We start from the raw sequence: 21,367 nt of genomic DNA, 5'->3' as shown, positions 1-21,367 counted from the left end.
ACTGAATTCTTGGTTAACAATCTCATCATAGTAACAAAATTTTATATACATAAATGCAGATGCTCCAAAACTCCCCCCTCATGGTCTGCACTTAAGAATGAACTTCTTTTGTTTCAAAAATGTCTGAAAACAATCGATAACGCCCAAGCTGAGAAATTATACACACTTATAGACAATCTTCAATTGAATTGAACCCCCCTGTTTATTTATTTATTTATTTATTTATTTTGTATTTTATTTTACATCATTCATTACATTTTTTCATTTCAATGGCATTTAACAGTTATTAAGCTGTTTTTTGATTCTATATGTAGGAGGTGTGATTTTCCTTTTAATGTAATCTGCACATGTGGTCAGTAATGAGTATGTCTTTTTTTGTATTTGTATTTGTTCAAAAAAAAAAAAAAAAAAAAGTTGCTCTCCACCGACTGCACCGCCTGGCTCTAACCTGACCTAATAGCTGATTGGTTCAGATGTTGACTCAACAAGATGACGTTTTAGATACAGAGTCTACTGTATATTAACACTGGACTTTTTAATTATTGAAGTATTTAGCAACACAGAGACTTGTGGTCAGTGGGATGTGAGGATTCTTAAAATAACATCAGATGTGAAGCCCTGACTGTATCTGACTGAGCCTTAATGAAAGCTGTTGTCTTGTATTTTTTTTCCTCTGAAAGTATTAACCTTATAGTCAAACACAGTTTATTCAGCCTGTGTAGTTGAGGGGATGGGTCAAACTGATATGATGCTGATTTACAGGAGAATTCATGTCAAATGGAGGATAAACCATGAACATAAACTACAGATCACCTGTAAAGCATTTTAATAAATTAATCTATCACAATTAAAACAACTGGAGACTGAAAACAAACTGATATATGGGTATGATCACTTTTTTAATGAACTGACATCATTCGAGGCAGGAGATGAGTGTGTCTGTGACTTCCTGTACGGACTGAAGGCTGCTGGAAAGGGAACTGCCCATTAGTTCGACAGCCCATTGTTCCGACCATATTAAACTCATTGTTCCTAAGTCCGTTCCGAAATCGTCATGATGCCCTGTGGTTAAGGTCTGGTTAGGTTTAGGCACAAAAACCACTTGGTTAGGGTCAGGAAAAGATCATGGTGTGGGTTAAAATGAAAAAGAAAGTGACAAACACATAAGCCGTGAGCCTGCTCTGCCTCAAGCCGGTCGCGGCGCACCATACGCCCGCCGCGAGCCGTTCAGCACCGCGGACAGTCGGACTAATGGGATGTCGAACCAATGGGTGCGTCCCAAGTCTCTTATTTTTATAGTGCTACTGCTAGCTCCTCGCTTGAACCGGAAGTCGTTCGAGGTCAGCCATCTTCTAGGCCGTCCCAAGTCTCTTATTTGTGCAGCGAGGAGCTAGCGCTAGGAGCTAGCAGCAAGCTTTAAGCAGCTACGAGCTAGGATGGTTGACAGGTTCCTAACAGGAAGTCTTTTTCAGCTTGAGGCCCTGACGTATAAATACCCGCCCCCTTTATCTGGCTCATTTGAACGAGATGGCGGAGAAATAGCGCAAGTGTACCCGTTACATGCATTCTTTGCAATGAAACACTGTAATTCACATGCCTACGTGACTACAAAGAGTAACGTTAATGATATTTCGTGCAAGACTGTCATGTTGTAATTAAGTTTATTTCATTCACAATCTGTTGCGTTGTTCAGCGGACTGTCGGTGATGTGTGGCTGTTAAATGTACAGCTGCTCATGTCCAGAACCACACGTGTTGATATAACACCACACACAAACACACACACACATTTGCCCATCATTAATTGTCCTGCATGTCATGTGAGTGGAATAATGTTTAATAGCTTGTAGGTAATATTAATTAGCCTATTAATATTAATATTAATATTAATTAATATTATTACTTTCATGTTGTTGTAAGCTACTGTCATTACCGTCTGTCCTGCACCTCTCTCTCTGTCTGTCTGTCTGTCTGTCTCTCTCTCTCTCTGTCTCATTGTGTCATACGGATTACTGTTAATTTATCATGAAGAGGGATCCCTCCTCAGTTGCTCTTCCTGAGGTTTCTACCGTTTTTTCCCTATTAAAGGGTTTTTTGCGGAGTTTTTCTTTATCCGCTGTGAGGGTCATAAGGACAGAGGGATGTCGTATGCTGTAAAGCCCTGTGAGGCAAATTGTGATATTGGGCTTTATAAATAAAATTGAATTGATTGAGGTAGACTGACAGGTCTGATGTCTTATTCACTCAGCAGCTGACTTGTTGAATGATGGCGAGTGGATTTAATAATAGTGATAATAATGATGATGATAATAATAATAATAATAATGATAATGATGCTCATCACAGTGACAGTGGCAGGGCTACAGACCGTTCTTTAATTGCCACAAACTTCGGCAAATGTCTCAGTAACAATGGTAACACATGCAAAACTGTGTGACCAAAGTCATGATGGCGGGGGGCAGGGGGTTACGGCTTTGATCAGCGAATATAATGAGACTTAGGATGTACGCTATGAACGCTGGCTCCGTTATGCAGCAGATCCATAGACTGTATAAGAGCAGAGCCAGTTGTGCCGCCGTCATCAGGAATTGACGTCGCTTCACGTGACGCTTCAGAGTAAGGCCGTCTCATGTCTCTTAAACCGACATTGCTCGCTCATCGCTCCTAGCGCTAGCTCCTCGCATTTTTTCCTAGGTGGGAGGGGCTAAACAGCTAGCAAAGTCAGCTAGCAGTAGCACTAGCAGTAATTTAAGAGACTTGGGACGCACCCAATGACATGGACCCGCTGGAAACTGTCGGGAAACCGTCCGACTTCACCGCGGCTTTTTGTCACCGCCCCCCACTGCGGCCGCCTGCTCTCGTGTACTTTCCAGGCGAGGCGCAGTTCATCTCGAACGAGCCTAGTGTGTTTATAGACTTTACAAACATCAGATTAGTCTAAACGGTGATATAGCGATGTGAAAAATGTGATACAGCTAAACTCTGCTGGTTTTCTACCCGGAAGTGTTTGTAAACAACAAGGCAATTTCCTCTATAGTGAGCTGGTGACAGTTGAAAAATAACTCCCTTCCGGGGTTCTATTCCCCTGTCGGGAGTTATTTTTCAACTGTCACCAGCTCACTATACATTATCCCTAGTAGGGATTCTCCTTAGGAGCTGAGGCGGTTGCTGTGTTTCTGGCGTGTCTCTTCGTTTACATGGTGGTGGAAGCTATGAACAAGCTAACCCTCGTTTGCTGAGTTTTAAAAATGGCGGCTATTTTGTCGCTTTCTGTTGACGTCACATCCCGCCTTGAGTATATCCAATCAGCACCAAGTAAACCCAAAGCCCCAGACAGGAGTTTCTCAGGACGTTTTGAGTACCTACTCCGAGGCAGGGACTTGTTTAGCCCCTGTAAAATTTCCAGAACTCTGTCCTTCAGGGGTGGTTCCTGCCGTGGAGACACGCACCAACGGCCCCGGCCCCGTAAAATTACCTTGAAGTTCCTGCGGTGGAAACAGGCCTATGGTGAGGAGCTTTCTTGTCTTGATATCGGTGGCTTCCATCTCCTACTTTGGCCAGCTCATGATCCCAGCTGGGTATCTAATGACTGGCAGTGTGTACATGTTGATGGCTTGGACCTTGTTCTGACCATTCAGCTGACTTCTCAGGACTTGCCTTACTCTCTGGAGGTCTGTCCTGCCCTGTGTCAACCATTCTGGGTGGGTCCCATCCCTTAGCAGCTGGGTCATCTGTGCTGCTAGGTGTTCATGAAGTGCAGGTTAGTTAGGATAATTCCAAAATAGGTAAAAATGAATATAAAATTATTAAACCATCATCATTAAAAATATGTTTTTTTCAAATATAGTAATGAAATTAATGATCTCTTTGTTTTTACTTGTTTTTGGCAGTAAAAGTTAAATATCCCCTTTGACCAAAAAGTAAACATCCATATTGACTGATCACCCCCCTGTATGTGCATGAAATGGTTTGGTCCTGCATTAGCACACTGACGGTGACAGTGCCTAGTAGTCAGCAGTTGTGTTAGAACGCTACAGTCATCATCATGCTTCCTAGTACTAAAAGAAAACCCGGTTTTCAAAGAAGGAAAGAGAGAAAGGAGAGAGAGGAGAGGCAAAAGAAAGGGTATCAATATATGACCCAGTTTTGCTCCAAGAAAGGTGGGTAGCCTATAGTCTGTGAGTGGTAGAGATGAACCTGTTAGCTTAATGTCCAAAGTGAAATAAGATAGCTACAGACTAGTGTTAGCCTACACTCCACTCCTTTTTAACCTACATTTAATCAGTGCAGGTAAATGTTTAGCAAGATATTCATATTAAATCAGTTGTCCCTGCCCCTTTTACCAGACTCAACAACAGATGAGTCAGAAGCAGCAGCCCTGTCTCCCCATAACTTTACCCCTCCCCGTCCCAATGAAGAAGGTGAGCAACATGTGTTGAATGACATGCCAGTTAGCATCATTGCAAGGAGTCTGTGGGAATTTCTCTCTCCCCCCTCTTGCTCTTTTTTTTATCATTACACAAAAGAAAATGAAATATTTTTAATGACAGAAATTCAAGCAAATTATTTTTCCACATAATGATTATTATGAAACAAAAACAGCCTACAACTGTCTGTACTGGATGCTGGACATTAAGTAGCCTAACTCAGCCTGTATGAAAGTTACAGGCAATATTAAAATAATCCAGTTAGATGCTTTCATTTAGATTTAATTATGGCTGTTATATGACATCTATAGATAAAGAATAAAAATCTGCTGTTTTCATTATTTTGAGATGATGATCTTAATTCATTTTGATTGAAAAGTTAATGTATATTTAAGTTATTTTTCTAAATATTTAATTAATGTTAAGAGAATTCTCCATTTTGGGATTTTACGATAAAAATTACATTTAGACTGTAAAAGATGGACTTTAACACATTTTTTATGGCTGCTTTTAATCTCGCATCAAATAGTGAATTGCATACTGTATGCAGACTGTTGCATGTACAACTCACAAGCAGTAAATATTGTACTGGTAGTAGTGAACTACAAGGAGCAAGACAGTTGCAAGTTAGAGTTATATAAAGCTTTTAATGGGTCACTTAGGTCCTAGACACAACAGTTGCGCAGGGGGTGCCCAATGTGATTTTTTTTTCATGGGGCCCAAAATTCCTGGCAGTGCCCCTGGAACATACAATGATACTTTAGTGTTGTACCCAACCAACGTTGTGGCAGCAGTTTAGGTGATGCCTGTTCCTGTTTCACCAGTACAATTCCTCAATGTGTTCGGGTCTGTGTTGTTTTAGTGGTGAACAAAAGATCACACCTCTTGAAACTTGTCTCTCAGCATTTTATTGCAAGACATCAGTAAATGCAGCCAGGTAACTTCCCTGCAATTGTAAAATAAACTGTTTAGGTTTTTTTTTTTAAGTTTGTAGTTACTCGTTCAATAAATATTTCATTTATAAAGAAAACTGATCTTTTGATTTGTGTGGGTGTATATGTTGGGTCAACTGTACATCAGGAAAAGAACTCTGTAGCAGCCTTCAGTTTGTGATACTAAATTTATTAATAGGCTAATTGGCTATAAACCTCTGTTTTTTAATGGGTGGTGCTGCTCCAAGGATTTGATTTCTGTTATTTAATATAAAACTCATTGTTGAAGTTGAGTTCCATCAGGCTCCTTTGTTATGTCAGTTCATGTGTTTCTGAGGCATAATCTTGAGTTATGATTTATAGTTACATATTTTGGAATTAATTATGAATTGTTGAGTCCAATACTGTAATTGCTACATCAGTAAAACAGACAAACAGCAGAAGAGCCAGGACTGTCGTGGTGAAGAGGGAGCTGGGCCAGAAGGCGAAGCTCTCTATTTACCGGTCCATCTACGTCCCAACCCTCACCTGTGGTTATGAGCTTTGGGTAATGACCAAAAGAATGAGATTGTGGATACAAGCGGCCGAAATGAGTTTCCTCAGAAGGGTGTCTGGGCTCAGCCTTAGAGATAGGGTGAGGAGCTCAGACATCCGGCAGGAGTTCGGAGTAGAGCTGCTGGCCCTTTGCGTCGAAACCGACCGGTTGAGGTGGTTTGGGCATCTGATCGGGTGCCTCCTATTAAGAGGATGGATGGATGGATGACAAATTGTCCTTATATACTGTCATGTACTACTAGACTATACTATACTGTTTAATCTGATTTGAAACACTATAAAAAGGTTTAGAATAGCTACACCCAAAAGCCAGTGAAAATGTGCCGCATTATCGCGTGTAATTGAGCTGAGAGATGAGCAGTGTTGGCAAGATGAAATTTTACCACAGTTCATGAACACACACTATCCACATTGTTAAGATACAAAACTGCTTAAAATTCATCAAAGTATCCCTTTAATAAAAAATATTTTGCTCAGAATCAAATAAAGGCACAGCTTAGCCTTTTTAACAGTCAACACATCTAGAAATAAAAAATATCTTTCAAAGGAAAAACGCTTATATAACTAATTCCATTTAGGTCATTTAAGTCAACTATTTCCCACCAGTCAAACATTAATGCCATCACATGAAAGTCTTGTTACTAACCCTTGCTGCCCAGCCTTGTTTTGTAGTGATGTTGTATCTTTGCATTTATTGGTTTATTTTATCATAGAAATAGTTTCTGAATTTTTTTCTAACCCAAAGTGAGCCTTTTGCTGAAGTCAAACTGAGAATAAACCAAAGGTATGAGGTTCCATAGCAGAAAAAGTAAAGTCATATACTGTTGTAGTTGCTTCAGCTCAGACTCTCAACACTCTTCAACATTCTCAAACATTTGCACACACCTTGTTATGTTTAGCAGCAGTGGGCAGGTGTAAATAATTTAATATACTTTATTAATCCCCGAGGGGAAATTCAATTTTTCACTCTGTTTGTCAATTAAACACAGGTCCGAACACACACGCACAAACGGGACCTATACATGCACTAAGTGGAGAGATGTCAGAGTGGGTTGCCCATGACAGGCGCTCCGAGCGGTTGGGGGGTTCGGTGCCTTGCTCAGGGGCACCTCGGCAGTGCCCAGGAGGTGAACTGACACCTCTCCAGCTACCAGTCCACGCTCCATATTTTGGTCCGGATGGGGACTTGAACAGGCGACCCTCCGGTTCCCAACCCAAGTCCCTATGGACTGAGCTACTGCTGCCCCTAAATATACATGAAGAAAGTTTTGTTGGTATACAGTGCACAAGAGTTTTACTTAAAACTGAATCCATTGCAGATACAGGCTTTGGATATAGTCTTCCTGTTTAATGTGGTGTGATCTACGTGAACAATAAGTCTCTCCCTTTGGTGGCTAGTGTCATTTCATAAAGCAAATTACAGTCATCACACAATACTCATCATCAACAGAAACCGTTTTTACTGGAGGTGTTTTCATACCTCTAACCAGCCTGCCGGCATTCCTTAATTAGTCTCAGATAATGTTTCAGTATTTGCTCTGGTTACAGAGTAACTGGGTGATGTTGCATAACATTCTCACTCCCAACTCAAATACTGATGCTTAGTCAGTGGCCCTACACATCAAAATATGATGTAGTAGGTACCCCTCCTGCATCACTTTAGGACATTCAGGGACAGCAGTTGAATTTATACTTGTTACATGTGTTGTCTCTTTTCAAAATAAACTTCCATTTTTACAGGAAATGTACAGTTTCTGCTTGTTAAATGAATGGAAACAGATCACATTTAAGTTCCGCCCCCACCAGAGGGGAAAACAGCTCATCACTCTCTATTGACTTTGTATTGCGTGAAGGTGCCTCCTTGTCATTTACGTCTGTTAGCAAACAACACAAAAATTCCTACAAGCTGCTTTGTGGTGGGATGCACTATCAACATTGTAAAGAATCTATAAAAGTGTTTACAACCTGCCAAACCAAAAAAAAAGGAGCTTTTAAACAATAAGACGTGAGGCATCAGCAGGAAGAATGGGAAAACTGTGGGATCCTGACACTAAGTGTGCCTAATGTTATGTACAGAAAGAATTTTACTAATTTGTCCATACAAACGGTAGAGGTCGAAGCTAACTAAGCTGCGTAAGGTCTGGTTTTGATCTTTGTTGGATTAAACGATTTTACCAGGGGGGTATTCCATCAAGCAGGCTAAAGGCAAATCTAGGCTTAAATGGCCAAGTCTGGCTAATGTGAGCCAGAGTTCTGTTCCATCAAAGTGGCTAAGATTAGCCTCACATCGGTAACCTTGGAAACCATGTTTCTGGCTAAGCCTGATACATCGAGCTAAACTCTGGTTTCTGTTCCATCAACCTGAGCCACAACTCTGTTCCATCAACCATGGTAATTTATGCTGCCGGGCAATCCTGGTCTGTAGCAGGATTCAGGTAAGGATTAGCTCCATCTATGATCAAAAAATGTTCAATAGACAAGAACAGACACCTAAAAGACAGTTCGGCCAGTGCTTTTACACACTCACAACTGTCATGTTATGATATAATAATATGTAGATCATAAAATATATAACATAATTATCAAAAAACATTAACTATTAAAAAACAAAATGTAATAAAAATAAGATAATTAAAAAAAAACAGCAGTAAAGACAAAATCAATTTAATGAAAACAAAACTATAATAAAATGAAACTGAGGTATTAAATAAAAGATTGTACATGAATATGTGATTGCCCTCCCATCCCCACCCCGCTGTGTTTCCAATTGGCTAGCAAATTCACAGCCAATTAAGGTCAACTGACAACAGCCAGAGAGGGAGAGGGACACACCCAGAGAGACACAGAGACAGAGCAAGAAAGAGTAGATTAGGAAATAATGGCATGCCCCTTCATCGAGGATCCTGCTGATGAGGAGGCCCACATTGTTCAGTGGGCCTTCCAACCACCACCAGCCCCACGGGTCTTCCAGGACAGGACCAACCCATTGATACAGACAGACTCCTATCTGTGGGAGAGGCACTGGTTCGGTATCTGTGCAGTTTGCTGGAACCACACATTATAAAGGTCACACGCCGCAGCCGTCTCTGACCACTGTGCAGTCAGTCTGTATTGCACTGAGGTTCTCTGCTAGCGGTACATTCCTGTATAGTGTTGGTGATGCTGAGAGGGTAAGTAAAGCGGCCTTCACATGATAAGAACAACGCGCTTCGCTCACTGCCAGGTGCGGCGCAGCGGCGCGGTCAAAGTTCAAATAATTTCAACTCTGAGCGCAGCGCTCAGGCGGAAAATCCGAGCGCCGCACGACGCCAAGGGTAACGGTGCTGCTTTGTCAGGCGTTGCCGCCCTCTCCATAGACAAACAATGGGACAGCCAGCGCAAAGCGGTTTTACAGCTGATCATGTGTAGAGGCCTTAAAGGCAACTGTTTGCAGAGAGGTAAAAAGGGTGTATTTTCTATTCATTTTGATTATTTCTAGCATCACCATACATCATGCGTAGGGCTTGAAATGATCACATTAACATATGGTTATCTTTTATATTTATGAATTAACCATGACACAAAGCAACCACATTAAAATGGGACACACACCATTGTGGTTTGTCTGTTCCTAATCTTATAGCACATTCCATACATTTAAGGGGATTTTCCTTATATTGATATAATCAGGGATAGAGCTTACAGTTGACTCACAAATGATGAGAAATAGATAATTGATTCACTATCACCTGCATTCACTTAATAGTTTTCCTCATCTCCACTGAACTGATGGATTTGCTAAATGTCATTTTCTACAATCAACAGATAAATGTAATGTGATTATTTCCTATAAACTGATCATTTCGGAAATGTCAAAATCTACACTCAGCTATGTGATAAATGCAATGATTCACATAAAATAGTTTGATTAAATGCATCATCTGAAATTTACATAGGAATCAGTAGGTAAATGTGAGTCTATCACTAATTAATTAATTAATTTACACGTGGTGAATTTCATTAGGCATACTTGAATTGTTAGATTTAATAGGTGTTCTTAGATACATATATTTTGTCCCTTTGATGCAGGATTTATATAACATGATATTATGCTGAAATGCTGAATTTTCTTTGTCACTTGCGCATTGAGCCTTTTTTAAGTATTGCCTTTTTCTTAATTATGTCCTTATAGTCCTCATACACTTCCATAAGGAGCGTTTGCTCCGCTGCAGAAAAAGCCTCCGCTCACTCCTTTCCTTTGCTTTTTGACATTTTGCAACATTTTCGGCACTCGACTAGTGTGGGCTTTTTATTTTCCCTGGGTGTGTGCATGAGTTGAGGCTTGAATTAGCGTCAATTGGAGCCAGCTGATTTCACTTGATGGAATGGGTTGGCGCTAGATTGGGAGTTGGTGTTTAGTCAAACTTCAAGATTACACCTTAGTCTGGATATTCTTAGCTACGTTGATGGAATACCCCCCTGGTGATTTACTGAAATAGTTGTAAATATCTGGGTATGTCACTACTGGCCATTCAGTGGGATCATTTCTCCAAGATAAGCAATTAAGAAGAAGAGGACACTGAGACAGATGACCAATATTACGTTTGTCGATGTAGATCTTCAGCATTGGTTAATGTTACATTTTCAAACTGTAATTGGTCATCACTTGCTGTTACTTGAGCAGACTGATTTTACCTTAGAAATCATGACACACTGCTTTCCCCAATTCTCCAACGTTCTCCCACAGGAATTTGGGTTTTTTTTGTGTTTTGGAGATACCCAAATTTGACCTGAGGCCATTGTTCAAGAAGGTATGAAAAAACAGGTACCCCCTCAAACCTATTTAACAGATGCTTTGGTGTTTTATTCAAGAATTTTCTTTTCCAAGTCTTTAGAGAAGCTGCAACTAATTTATCACTACCAGTCAGCATGAAAGAATGCATCATTTCATTCATACGGAAATTAAGTAACAATGGTAAGATTCTAGATAACTTAGACAGTTATCACATAAATGTAGTGGAATAATGTAAGCAATATACCAGCGTAGATGTACAGTAGAAGTTGACTGTGCTGAGTGCCTTTCAATTCTTTGCCTCCTGTGTCTCCTCATTGGTGAGGTATTCAATGTGTGTCCATATGCACCATATCTGCAGAGAAACAGATAGAATGTTGGCTGTGAGACAGCTTTACATGATCACATAATGTGAAATATAAGCAGTAATTATTTCAATGCATCTTCACAATTGTCAACATGACCTCCACTGATAGAGCCAGCAGGCGGCCTGCAGTCAGCAGCAGGGTCCCCAGAGCCTGGATCCATGGAGGTACAAACAGCCAGTGAGTGAGTAAACCCCACTGGCACCCATACAGCCACAGGGGGAGGCCGTGCAATCCGCTCACCACCCACGTGCCGAGAGGTGTTCGAAACCCTAAAAGCACCAGATACAGATTCAGTTTCAAATGAACTCATGGAATATGTGATTTATCTTAAGCTGCACAGTACATCACCTTGTTTACAGTGAAAGTCTTGTTACCGTTTGCCATGATAGCTTGTATGAGTTGAGGGCTGGTGATGAAACTGCTCTTCCACTGGTCACCTCTGGCATTGTGGTTACACACAAACACACACCACTCCAAAGCAAACACCAGCCAACCCCACTATAACACAATGCAGATATGGCATATATCAGAAGAGACACATTTTAACAGCAAGACACCTGTGTGTTTGCAATAAGTGTTTCATACCATAGACATACAAGCATGATCTATTCAGAGTCAAAGTCACAAGTAAATCTGTACAGACAAGGCTGAGTGAGTGGTACAGTGGCTATTCTGCTTGATGTCACAAAAATCATGACACAGAACAGTACGGGCTGCTGCTGCGCGTCAAATAAGGATTAATAGGGATTTGGTTTTTTTGCAAATACTAGGGTTCTTTGTACCAGCTAATCATTTACTGTATATAATAATTTTGTTATTAGGCGTGGACCTATCTGAACGCCACTCTGTCAGATCTGCAAAATTTATGCTAACATATGCTAATTAAGTTATTTACAAATATTAGCTATACTTTTTGTGATTAATATTGGACAATGACAGGAATATACAACTTTCAGTCACTCATTAGGGTAAGGAAATCAGCTCATTACTTTGTGAACTCTCCTGCTGCTGACTCTGCTAACTGGCTGCCGGAAGTTTTCAAGTATACGCATCAGAGATAAAACATCAAGGAAAAAAAGGAAAAGATGAACTCCAGCTACAATTCTGACTACGTGGACAAGCAAAACCATCTCTATGTCCGTCTAAGCATCAGAGAAGGCACCGAGGCATGGAGGGATCAAACACCAGCTATGAACACTATAAGTCCTGGGGCCTGTTGTTCGAAACCTAGATAAGGGATTAAGTCGGGATATGTTGGTTATCCTGGCTTAATTTAGCGTTGATTCGGTTGTTCGAAAGCAGAGGCACATATGTTGCCATGGAGATTTATTCTGTGCACTTAGCCTGATCCCGACCAGGCTAACAACCAGGCTTAGTTTAGCCTGGTGCATTATCTGTCCAGTCAGCTGTCACTGCAATCGGAAATCAATGTGGTTACCGTCATTTCATGTTCTTATGTACGTGTTTGCCTCAATTTTGAACAAAATACATTAAGCCTACAATAATAAAAAAAAAACATTTAACATTTAAAACATTATTTTTGTCATAGCCCAAGCATACTTTCACATGCACATATCCTTACCACTAAAAGGAATAATTGTTGGAATAAACATACAAGTAAGTGTATTTGGCATTAATACAATTAGTGGTTATTAGGTTTCATAACTGTATGACCTTCCCAAATTATATTCCCAGTTAACTGGACCAAAAACTCCAGTGTACTTTACATCAATGAATGAAAACATGAAACCACAATATTCTTTGACCTCATTTTATTTAAATGAAAAATACTAAAATCAGTCACTGTCTGCTTTGAGCTGTGGAGAGAAAGAGAGAAATAATATTGATTAATACATTGCATCACAGTCATGCTTACAATGTGCATTAAAGTCACTTACTTCTTTCTGTAGTTTCTTAATTTGCAAGTCCAGTTTCCTTAAGGTTTTTCCTTTTAATTTTTCTGTCAGGCTCCATGTCCTGCAGCTTTCTCTTCTCACACTGGAGCTTGACATCCGCCAGGGCTATTTGCTTCCTCAGATGAGTAGCATATAGCTGTCTGACCAGGGCAGGAATTTCACGAGGGCCACGAGGGCCATGGCTCTTGTGGCCTCCCAATTTGGCCCTGTGCCCTTGAAAAAAATATCTGCCCTAAGGCCACAGTGGCCTTGATGCCCCGCCCGCACTGCCCCAGGTGATTTTGCGGTTTTCTCCTCTGCCTCTTTCCTGTCAACACGGCTTTGATACCTGCATCTATTGAGAAAAAAAATGCGATGACATTCTGAACTCTTACTGAGAAACATATAATGAGACGATGCATACATCACCAGTGGGGGGTTTGATTGGAGCCTGGCATGAACCGCTCAGACAGGCTATAACGACAGTTTGACACCAGTCTATCACCGGCCAGCCAGGAGACTTCATCAAACGCCCAGGCAGGGATCGGTACCGAGACCCGGTATGAAACAACCCAAGGCAAGTTCAATCAACGCCATAATAATAGTAAGCTCCGCCATTATCGGCGTTACTTTTTAAAGTTTCGGTTTCATCAACATTCTGCAGCCTCTCTCCTGCTCTCTGCATGTCACCCCTCACAGCGCGCGCACACACACACACACACAGACACACACACACACACACACACACACACACAAACTCAACAGCAGAGAGGCCGCGGTGCAGGTGAAGGAAATATAACTTCAAGATGACTCTAGTTAACGACAACTACGCTTGTTACTGTAAGTGCGATAAAACCTCTGCTAGCCAAGCCAATACATGTGATCAGCATGTAGAATATTTCAATCCGCTCTGTCCACAGTCTCTCATTCACCGCTATTATGATTTATGATCGCGGTTGACACAAGCACATCGCACTCGCGGTGCTAACAGCAAAGTGTTAAAGACAAACTAAATGAAAGCTGTCTGTATGTAGGCTAACACTTTATCTGAACATGTACCTGAGGCAGCCGACCTGCGGACAGCGAGTGTCCTCAGTAGAGGAGGGACAGAGAGCAGGATGAATGACAGATACTGGTGTCTGTCTTCATGTTTAGATAACGTGACTTTTTTCACTCAGTATTGTGATGTCAGGAGGAATATTTATATTCCAGTCAGATATTATTGGGTTTTAAATAGTGACTTTGTTATTGTAAACATGACTGTTGCTGCCATGGACTGTATAAAACTGTGTAACTGACCTGTAAGGAAAACGTCAGGAGGTGTGTGGTGTGGTGTGGTGTGTGTGTGTGTGTGTGTGTGGAGGGGAGAGGGCAGAGGGCGATGCTGGAAGAGAGATAGTGTGTGTTGGTAGACACTGTTAATGTCACTTATTATGCTTCTGTGCATTGATAGCTCTCTTTTAGTCTGTTTCTGCATCATGTTGAGGAGGGCCATGCCTGCATATATAAATATATATATGTATGCAAAAAAAACGTGGATTGGTTGCTCGCTGCTAAGAATGTGGCCCATCGACATTATCTGGTTTTGAAATGCGGCCCAGTTGAAATAATAATTGAATAGTTCTGCTGTAGTTTGTTTGTTTGTTAGCTATCTAACAACACATCAAAATAATTGTAAGCCAGTCTTGTTCAATTAATCACTGCACTGTGTACACTCAAAAAATATTTAGGCCTAATATTTAAGATTGTTTGCTTATAAATACATGAACCTGGTTGTTCTATATTTAAAACACATTGGGTTTATTAGTGCTATTAAATAAATCACATTGTTACTTACTATACTCAGTATTATTACTTGAGCTTTTTTTATTTATTCATTTCACTGATAAGTTATACATCCTTAGTCCTTAAATTAAATTCATTATGGACGTGGACTTAAAATCATTGTTTTATTGTATGGCCTTGCTGCCCTGGCTTTTGGCCTTTGTGCCCTCAAAAAATTGACAACACGAAAGGCCAAGTGGCCTTGCCCCTAAAATGACGAAATTCCAGGCCTGTGTCTGACAGTTTGTGAATTCTGTAAAACACATATCTATTAGCACAGCAATTGTGGACACCGTGGATGTCCTTCAGGCAATACTCACTACATTTCCAGGCAGGCTGTCAGGCTGTTCATCTGTGTCCTGTTACAAATATATTTTCTATGAGCACCACATCACTGACTTCTTATACATTAAGTATTAAATTATCTCCACAAGACTGGCAGGTTACCTCAAACCTTCTAGAGTCCAGAGAAAGTGTCTCCTCCTCATCTGCTGCATCCCCTGCTGCAGATGTGCCTTCACCCTGCCACATTAATTAGAATTTGCATTGACCTAATGTAAACTTGCAAGACATGTCAAGCAAATGCCTCTAATGAATAACACTCACTGGATCATCTTCCGGTCTTCCTGACACTGCAAGACAATCCAAATTCAGACAGTCCACATAACACCAATGGTTGATTAATGAATGAATAAAATGACTGATTCCATGTAGAGTATACTGGAATAATGTACCTTGTATGAAGAGGGCGGTTTCTGTGGGTGGGACAGAGTCTGTAGCTGCCCACAATCTACCTTTTCCATCAGCTGAAGCTTGAACTCACAACCTCTGAGACAAAGAATCAGTTTCTATCTCACTGAGCTAATTAGTCAGTGACAATTCATGCGTAGCTTCACAAATTGACTAAGCCAGACGTGCAGGTTTAGTAGCTGTCCATGCATGGAAAAGCAGATTTCAAACCACTGTAAAAAATTCAGTTATCAAAACAAAAATCTGAAAATACACATATTGCATCTAGACAGCATGGAGATGTTGGTAATTTATTGTAACAATGATTGATTTGCTTCATAAGTGGAAAACTGATGTTTAACTAGTTGAGCTATGTGCAAAGTGAGAAGCCTCTGACAGTTTCACACTGAAGTATTGACAATGGATCTTTGTGCAAAGTTTGGTTTAGTTTCAAGCATGAGAAGGCAGATTTTCTAGCAGAAAAAAGACTTGAAGATGCTGCACAGTGATCAGTCACGCTCAGGCAATTTTAAGCAGTAAGCTGGAGCACAAGAAGATGTTTATATTACAATGTGGATTCTGCACCAGTTGAAGCTCGAATCCACAACCTCTGGAACCTAAGATGGTCATCTACCGCTCTGAGCTAATTGGCAAGTAGCAACTCAACAGTGGCTTCACAAACTGAGTAAGCCATTCACTGTTGTGTAGGAAAGCAGCCATCCGTGCATGGAAAGGCATATTTGAAACCACTGTAAAAAATTCAGTTATTGAGACAAAAATCTGAAAATACACATATTGCATCTAGACAGCATGGAGATGTTGGTCATTTGTTTGTAACAATGATTGATTTGCTTCATAAGTGAAAAACTGATGTTTAAAATTGCCATTTTTACATTGACTCACATCATCTACCATGACTCCTGAATTTTGTCATTTTCATGAACATTGAAGATTTATTTAGCAAGAATTTGCATGTATATGTTTACAGTACCGTGACAGTCAAACATTTTGATGCACTGTAGGCTCAATTTTGATAAATCAAAAATCTGAGAAACATAGTTTTTGTAGGACAGTCTGAAGATACTCTGTAGCAAGTTTGGTGTCAATTGAGCAAAAATTGTGGGAGGAGATAGGTTTAAGAAGTTTTACAGTTTTTGAACTTCATAATTTTTAATAGGTTTAAGTGTACAAACGTTTCTTAAGTATTGGGGCTACAGTTTGATGAAAGTTGTGAAGTTGTTGCACGTATGGTTGATTTGTTATGAATTTTCAAAGTTTTTCAGGACTATTGGCTTGAGTTTACAGCTGAGGATATCTGGCATGAGACTGGACCTTTGTGCAAAGTTTGGTGAGTTTTCACCCATGGGAAGTACAATTTCCTCGGAAGAAGAAGAAGAAGAAAGAAGAAAAAAGAAGAAGAAGAAGAATACCTAGGATTACTGGCAGCTTAGCTGCCCGGACCCTAATTATGACAGATTCATGTGCGCAGCAAGTGTATATTTTTAGATTACTTATGCAATCAGTTGGTCTGCAATTGTTTGCCACCCACTCTCTCTGCTTTATTGTCGCTGCAGTGTTTCCTTTCTTCATGATTATATGTTTTACCTCTTCATAAGGGTCCATGATGAGACGCTGCTCACTGGGTGAGAGGTATGCGGCACGCGTCCTCTCCATTGCTGCATTGGTGAATCAGTGATCGATCTCGGGGTCTATTTAAGAAAGCCAAGGACGCACACTTATCCGAATGAGTTACAACTGGCTTGACAAAGCCGCGCCTCCTCAGCCTGGCTAGGCATTCGAACAACCAATTAAGCCAGGATGGACTTAGGCGAATTTGTCCAACCTCGCTTTTCCACTTATCCTGGATTGGTTAGTTCTACTTTCGAGCAACAGGCCCCTGCGCTACCCTGACTAAAACGTACTTACACGAGGCACTGCAAAAAATTAGGCCAATAGAATCATTAAAGATCCATTTCAGCAGGCAGCACTGAGAGGCTCAGGAGGAGCTTCTACCCTCTGGACACAAGAATCCTTATGAGACCCTGTCTAAAGGCTTTGCACATTGAGTCCATTTGTTTGGTATGTGTTTTTTAAATCTGTCATCCAAAACCAAAAAACGTTACACAGAGAAACCTTGCACACTGAGTTTGATGCATTTACTGTTGTTTTACTGTGAGAAAAACTGCAATACAAGATAAAATGAAAAAAGGACATTGCTTCTCTTGGAGTTACCTATCTGGCTGTCACCACTCTCCCCATGTGTATTGTGTGACCTGTTCCTCTATCTTGTCACAGATGTGTTCCACCACCACATTTTCTTCACCACTTCTCACTCAAACAACTCTCTAAAGGCTTTTGACAGATACAGTAAAAATGCAGAAAATCAAACTGTTCTGAAAACTCTGAAAAGATGGATGAAAATTTTGAAGTCAGTGCGCAAATGTGATTGACACAACGTGAGGTCATGTTAATTTTAGATGTGCAACAATTTCATATGACACTGGATAGGAAACAGGAACTGGAACTGACAGATTATATATCACTGAAATGGTATTCATATGATTTCATGTGACAAACAAATTGATGGAGTGATTGCTAGCTACTGTACATTTAAAAGGGAAGCTCATTTTAAAAGTTTTCCTAGATGATGATCGTATACAAACATCACAACCTAAGGCCATGTTTCCACTGGACACAGAAGCACTGTGATATGACAACTGTCATGTGAGCATTCCACTGGCTGTTTATACCAGAGGAACATTTCTCCAAGCCGGTCAGCAAGTGATCTGCTCCTCTGTTATTTTCTATTCACATATATAGCTCTGTCTCCGTCTGCTTGTGTGTGTGTGTGTCTCTCTCTTGCTCTCTGTTTAGACACATTTGACAAAATGTGGTATAAATAAGCATGGGGTGGATATTTTATCATTAATAAGAATCAGATCATTTATATCCTAAGTAATATATCCTTGACATAGTTCAGAATAGATTATTAGTGTGGTTTTTTTGCCAGATTCACTCACAGCTTGTGGAAAAAATAGACCAGAAACTGAAACTATATTGCAGATTATTGCAGACAGTAATACACTGACTACCGAAAGTACCTCATGTTATACAACCCCACTTCAAAAAATGGGAACGATCTCTTTAACAGCGGGGCCAATAGGAAAATCGTCACGCCCTGCAGCACTTCCGCATCCAGTGTAATCCCAATGTAATGTGCGCAATTAGTGTGAATGTGTGTATACTGTGTGTATTTAATGTTGGCAGCCATCAGACCTTAAACAGCAGGCTCCACAGCATGCCTCTGCCCAAGTTGTCCACCACAACATCCAGCCAAGCTCCAAACCTTGAGCTCTGGCACAGCCTCCTCGCCAGCCAGCCGTCCACTCCTGCACAATAAACATTATCACATACTGCAGACAGAATGCTCATATCCGTTTGAAACTGGACACAACTACACTTTCAAGCAATACCCAAGATTCTGTATTCCAGTTTATGCAGTATCATTTTCAGCATTCCATTAGTAATACCTTTAATCTAAAATCACATACAGTAGCATATATAGTCAATTTTCACTTGTGATAGAAGATAAAGTACAGGCGTAATGAATACATTTTAGAATGGCTCAATTCCATTTAAGTGACATTGAAAGCATACCACTGAATCTGCATATACATGATCAGAGCCCTAAATGGAAACCTAAATGATTTATGCTATCAGTTACAGCTATGAAAAACTCCTCAATACTACAGTGGTGGTCAACTGCTGTCTTTTTCAAAAAATAATCCAGTCCCTAGCTGGTGTAAAACATTATCTACAAGCAGCGTAACGTGTTTTAACAGAAGACATTTTGACTTGTTATAACAGGAAAAGTACAGTTGTACAGGACAGGCCTACTCTATTTAAGTAAGCCCTGACAGTGTGACAATAAGCCAGCTTGCACAATACCAGGAAGTTGAAAATGAAGCAGCTGAATGGAATACAGCCATCACTCCTTTTCTTATTTACACCTGTGTTATGTATCAAAATGTCTCCTGTGGAAAAGGCCTGTAGCACAGGTGTAATTAATAGCATTAATAATTATTGTGCCAGTACCTTAGTGCACACACAAAGGAAAGGCAGGCCTTATTAATGTCATTATTAAAACCTACTCTTTCTGTACAAAAATGGTTACTGTACTGTAGACACGTTCAATACGACAGTGGTTGTTTATTTTGTACTGATGCCAAGTATGGAGTTGGTACAAAATATGATCTAGCAGCATCACTTCAAGACTATCAGCATAAGAATGAAAATTCAAATCCTGTACCCACAGGTCAAACACAGTAAACAGGTACTTTACCATCAAGTGCTATGAAGATTGAGTAAAGAGAAACAAATACTGCTGGTGTCTCAAAGGCAGCCCATGCCGCAAGTACAAGGCCAATTCTAATGTATCCTGAAAAAGACAAAAGCATAACTAATTAAAACAGCCGAGTGAAGGAACTCTTCAACTCAGTAACGGACATATAGCCTTGCACTTGTAAGCCTACTAGCACTGCCGTGAGGGAATGTTTATTACAGAAGGGGGATGGCTGGGTTCTGACTAATTTTTTTTTTCTTCTTTTCTTTTTTTTTTACTTTGACCCTCTCCAAAGCTGGACTGGACTGACTGGAGGAAAATGCATGATCCTCCAATCATTATTAGATTTTTAAAACTTACCCTTGATTTTTTGAAAGTTTAAAGTTAAAAGATGAAGATAATATCCTGGAGCTATAAAAGCCTCTGTTTGTTTTTGTTTATTTTTTTATTTTTTTTTTTTTTTTTTTTTTACTGTTTCTGGCTTTGATAAATGGTGTAATTTTGGTGACCTTCCAAACCTGCCCACAGATTTTCTTTAAAAATCGGCAGAAAAATAAATAAAAAATACAACCATTTAAAGCTGTATGCCCCTCCCCTACACCAGATTAAAAAAAACAAGTCCCTCCCCAGTGCTTAAAATGTATCTGACATACCTCCACCTTTTTGCACCATCCCCCATCATAAGTTACTAACAGTCCCTTAGCCAAGGTCAGTTCAAATCAATTTCAACGTTTTTATCATCACAGTGCCTTTCAACATCAATGTTCTGCATGAAATCCTAGTTTAGTGACATTCTTCTAATTAACTAGGCTAGGATATTATGTAAGATTCCAGCATAAATACACTATAATATTCTAGCAGCCTGGCTGATGTGTGTTTACAGTAGGCTAATGGCCAAGTTACCTGGGTACACAGCTGTCACGCCCCTGCACATAACACAAAATACAGTCTCTTAAAGTTTAATCGAATGTTTCTCACCAATAATATTCGGCCAGTACAGCAAAACATGGAGTCCCATCTCGAACGAAAAGATGACGCAACCTGCCGACTGGCTACCCATCAAAGCAAGCAGAAACGCCTTAGTCTTAACACCGCCATTTATGTATTCATGCTTTTATCACGGAAGTGTCCACGAGCTGCTGAAGTCGGCCAAAGTAGCGTTAAATGTAGTGTTCTGTGTGCGCTTTCACGCTGTTCACGCCAGCTTCGTGACGTAGGAAGCAGAGCGATGGATAAGAAGCTGGCAAAGCTGTCACACGCACAGGCGTCATCCGGGGCCGTAATATACTTTTTTTTTTTTTTTTTTTTTTAAAACTTTATTTCAATTCTTGTACAAAACAAGCCGTGATAGACATGACCAGAACATATATGCCAGGGTTAAGAGAAAAGAAAGAGAAATAAAATAAACAAATAAATAAATAAAACAGTTCAGCAGCTCAAACAATTAAATTGTTTACATATTTTCAGAGTCTTTATAGCTTTGGATTTTGTGGAGTGCTAAATGGTTTGTAAGTATTGCTGCATT

The 21,367-nt window shown here is 40.2% G+C and overlaps 1 protein-coding gene across 13 annotated transcripts; it reads right to left on the bottom strand.

Moving 5' to 3' along the window:
* Positions 1-4,900: 4,900 nt before the first annotated feature.
* Positions 4,901-21,108, bottom strand: si:ch1073-145m9.1 (uncharacterized). 13 transcript variants are annotated; one of them, XR_007449407.1, is made up of 9 exons: positions 20,821-21,108; positions 19,843-19,938; positions 15,378-18,889; positions 15,219-15,293; positions 15,092-15,130; positions 11,427-13,302; positions 11,149-11,321; positions 10,932-11,039; positions 4,902-7,159 (listed from the first exon to the last, which is right to left on the bottom strand). XR_007449407.1 is itself a non-coding variant. In XM_049576841.1 (7 exons), exons 1-6 carry the CDS (start codon positions 20,900-20,902, stop codon positions 10,974-10,976), a joined length of 654 nt encoding a protein of 217 aa, XP_049432798.1. In that variant the 5' UTR covers positions 20,903-21,101; the 3' UTR covers positions 4,915-7,159; positions 10,932-10,973. The 13 variants fall into 13 exon arrangements, 2 of the variants coding, with proteins under 2 accessions (XP_049432799.1, XP_049432798.1); XR_007449408.1 differs by having other exon boundaries at positions 11,427-15,130; positions 15,378-15,403; positions 15,506-18,889; XR_007449402.1 differs by having other exon boundaries at positions 15,219-18,889.
* Between the last annotated feature and the right edge of the window lie 259 nt (positions 21,109-21,367).

Source organism: Epinephelus fuscoguttatus, linkage group LG5, assembly GCF_011397635.1.
Source record: "Epinephelus fuscoguttatus linkage group LG5, E.fuscoguttatus.final_Chr_v1".
Taxonomy (NCBI): domain Eukaryota; kingdom Metazoa; phylum Chordata; class Actinopteri; order Perciformes; family Serranidae; genus Epinephelus; species Epinephelus fuscoguttatus.
Note: the sequence above shows the minus strand (reverse complement) of the source record. Positions and strands in the feature narration are given on the sequence as shown.

Coding starts and splice junctions, on each gene's coding strand:
- si:ch1073-145m9.1 (XM_049576841.1), bottom strand. CDS start 20,902: ATGGGTAGCCAGTCGGCAGGTTGCGTCATCTTTTCGTTCGAGATGGGA. Junction 19,939..20,820: donor GTACTGGCCGAATATTATTG/GTGAGAAACATT, acceptor TGTCTTTTTCAG/GATACATTAGAATTGGCCTT. Junction 18,890..19,842: donor AATCTTCATAGCACTTGATG/GTAAAGTACCTG, acceptor TTTATTGTGCAG/GAGTGGACGGCTGGCTGGCG.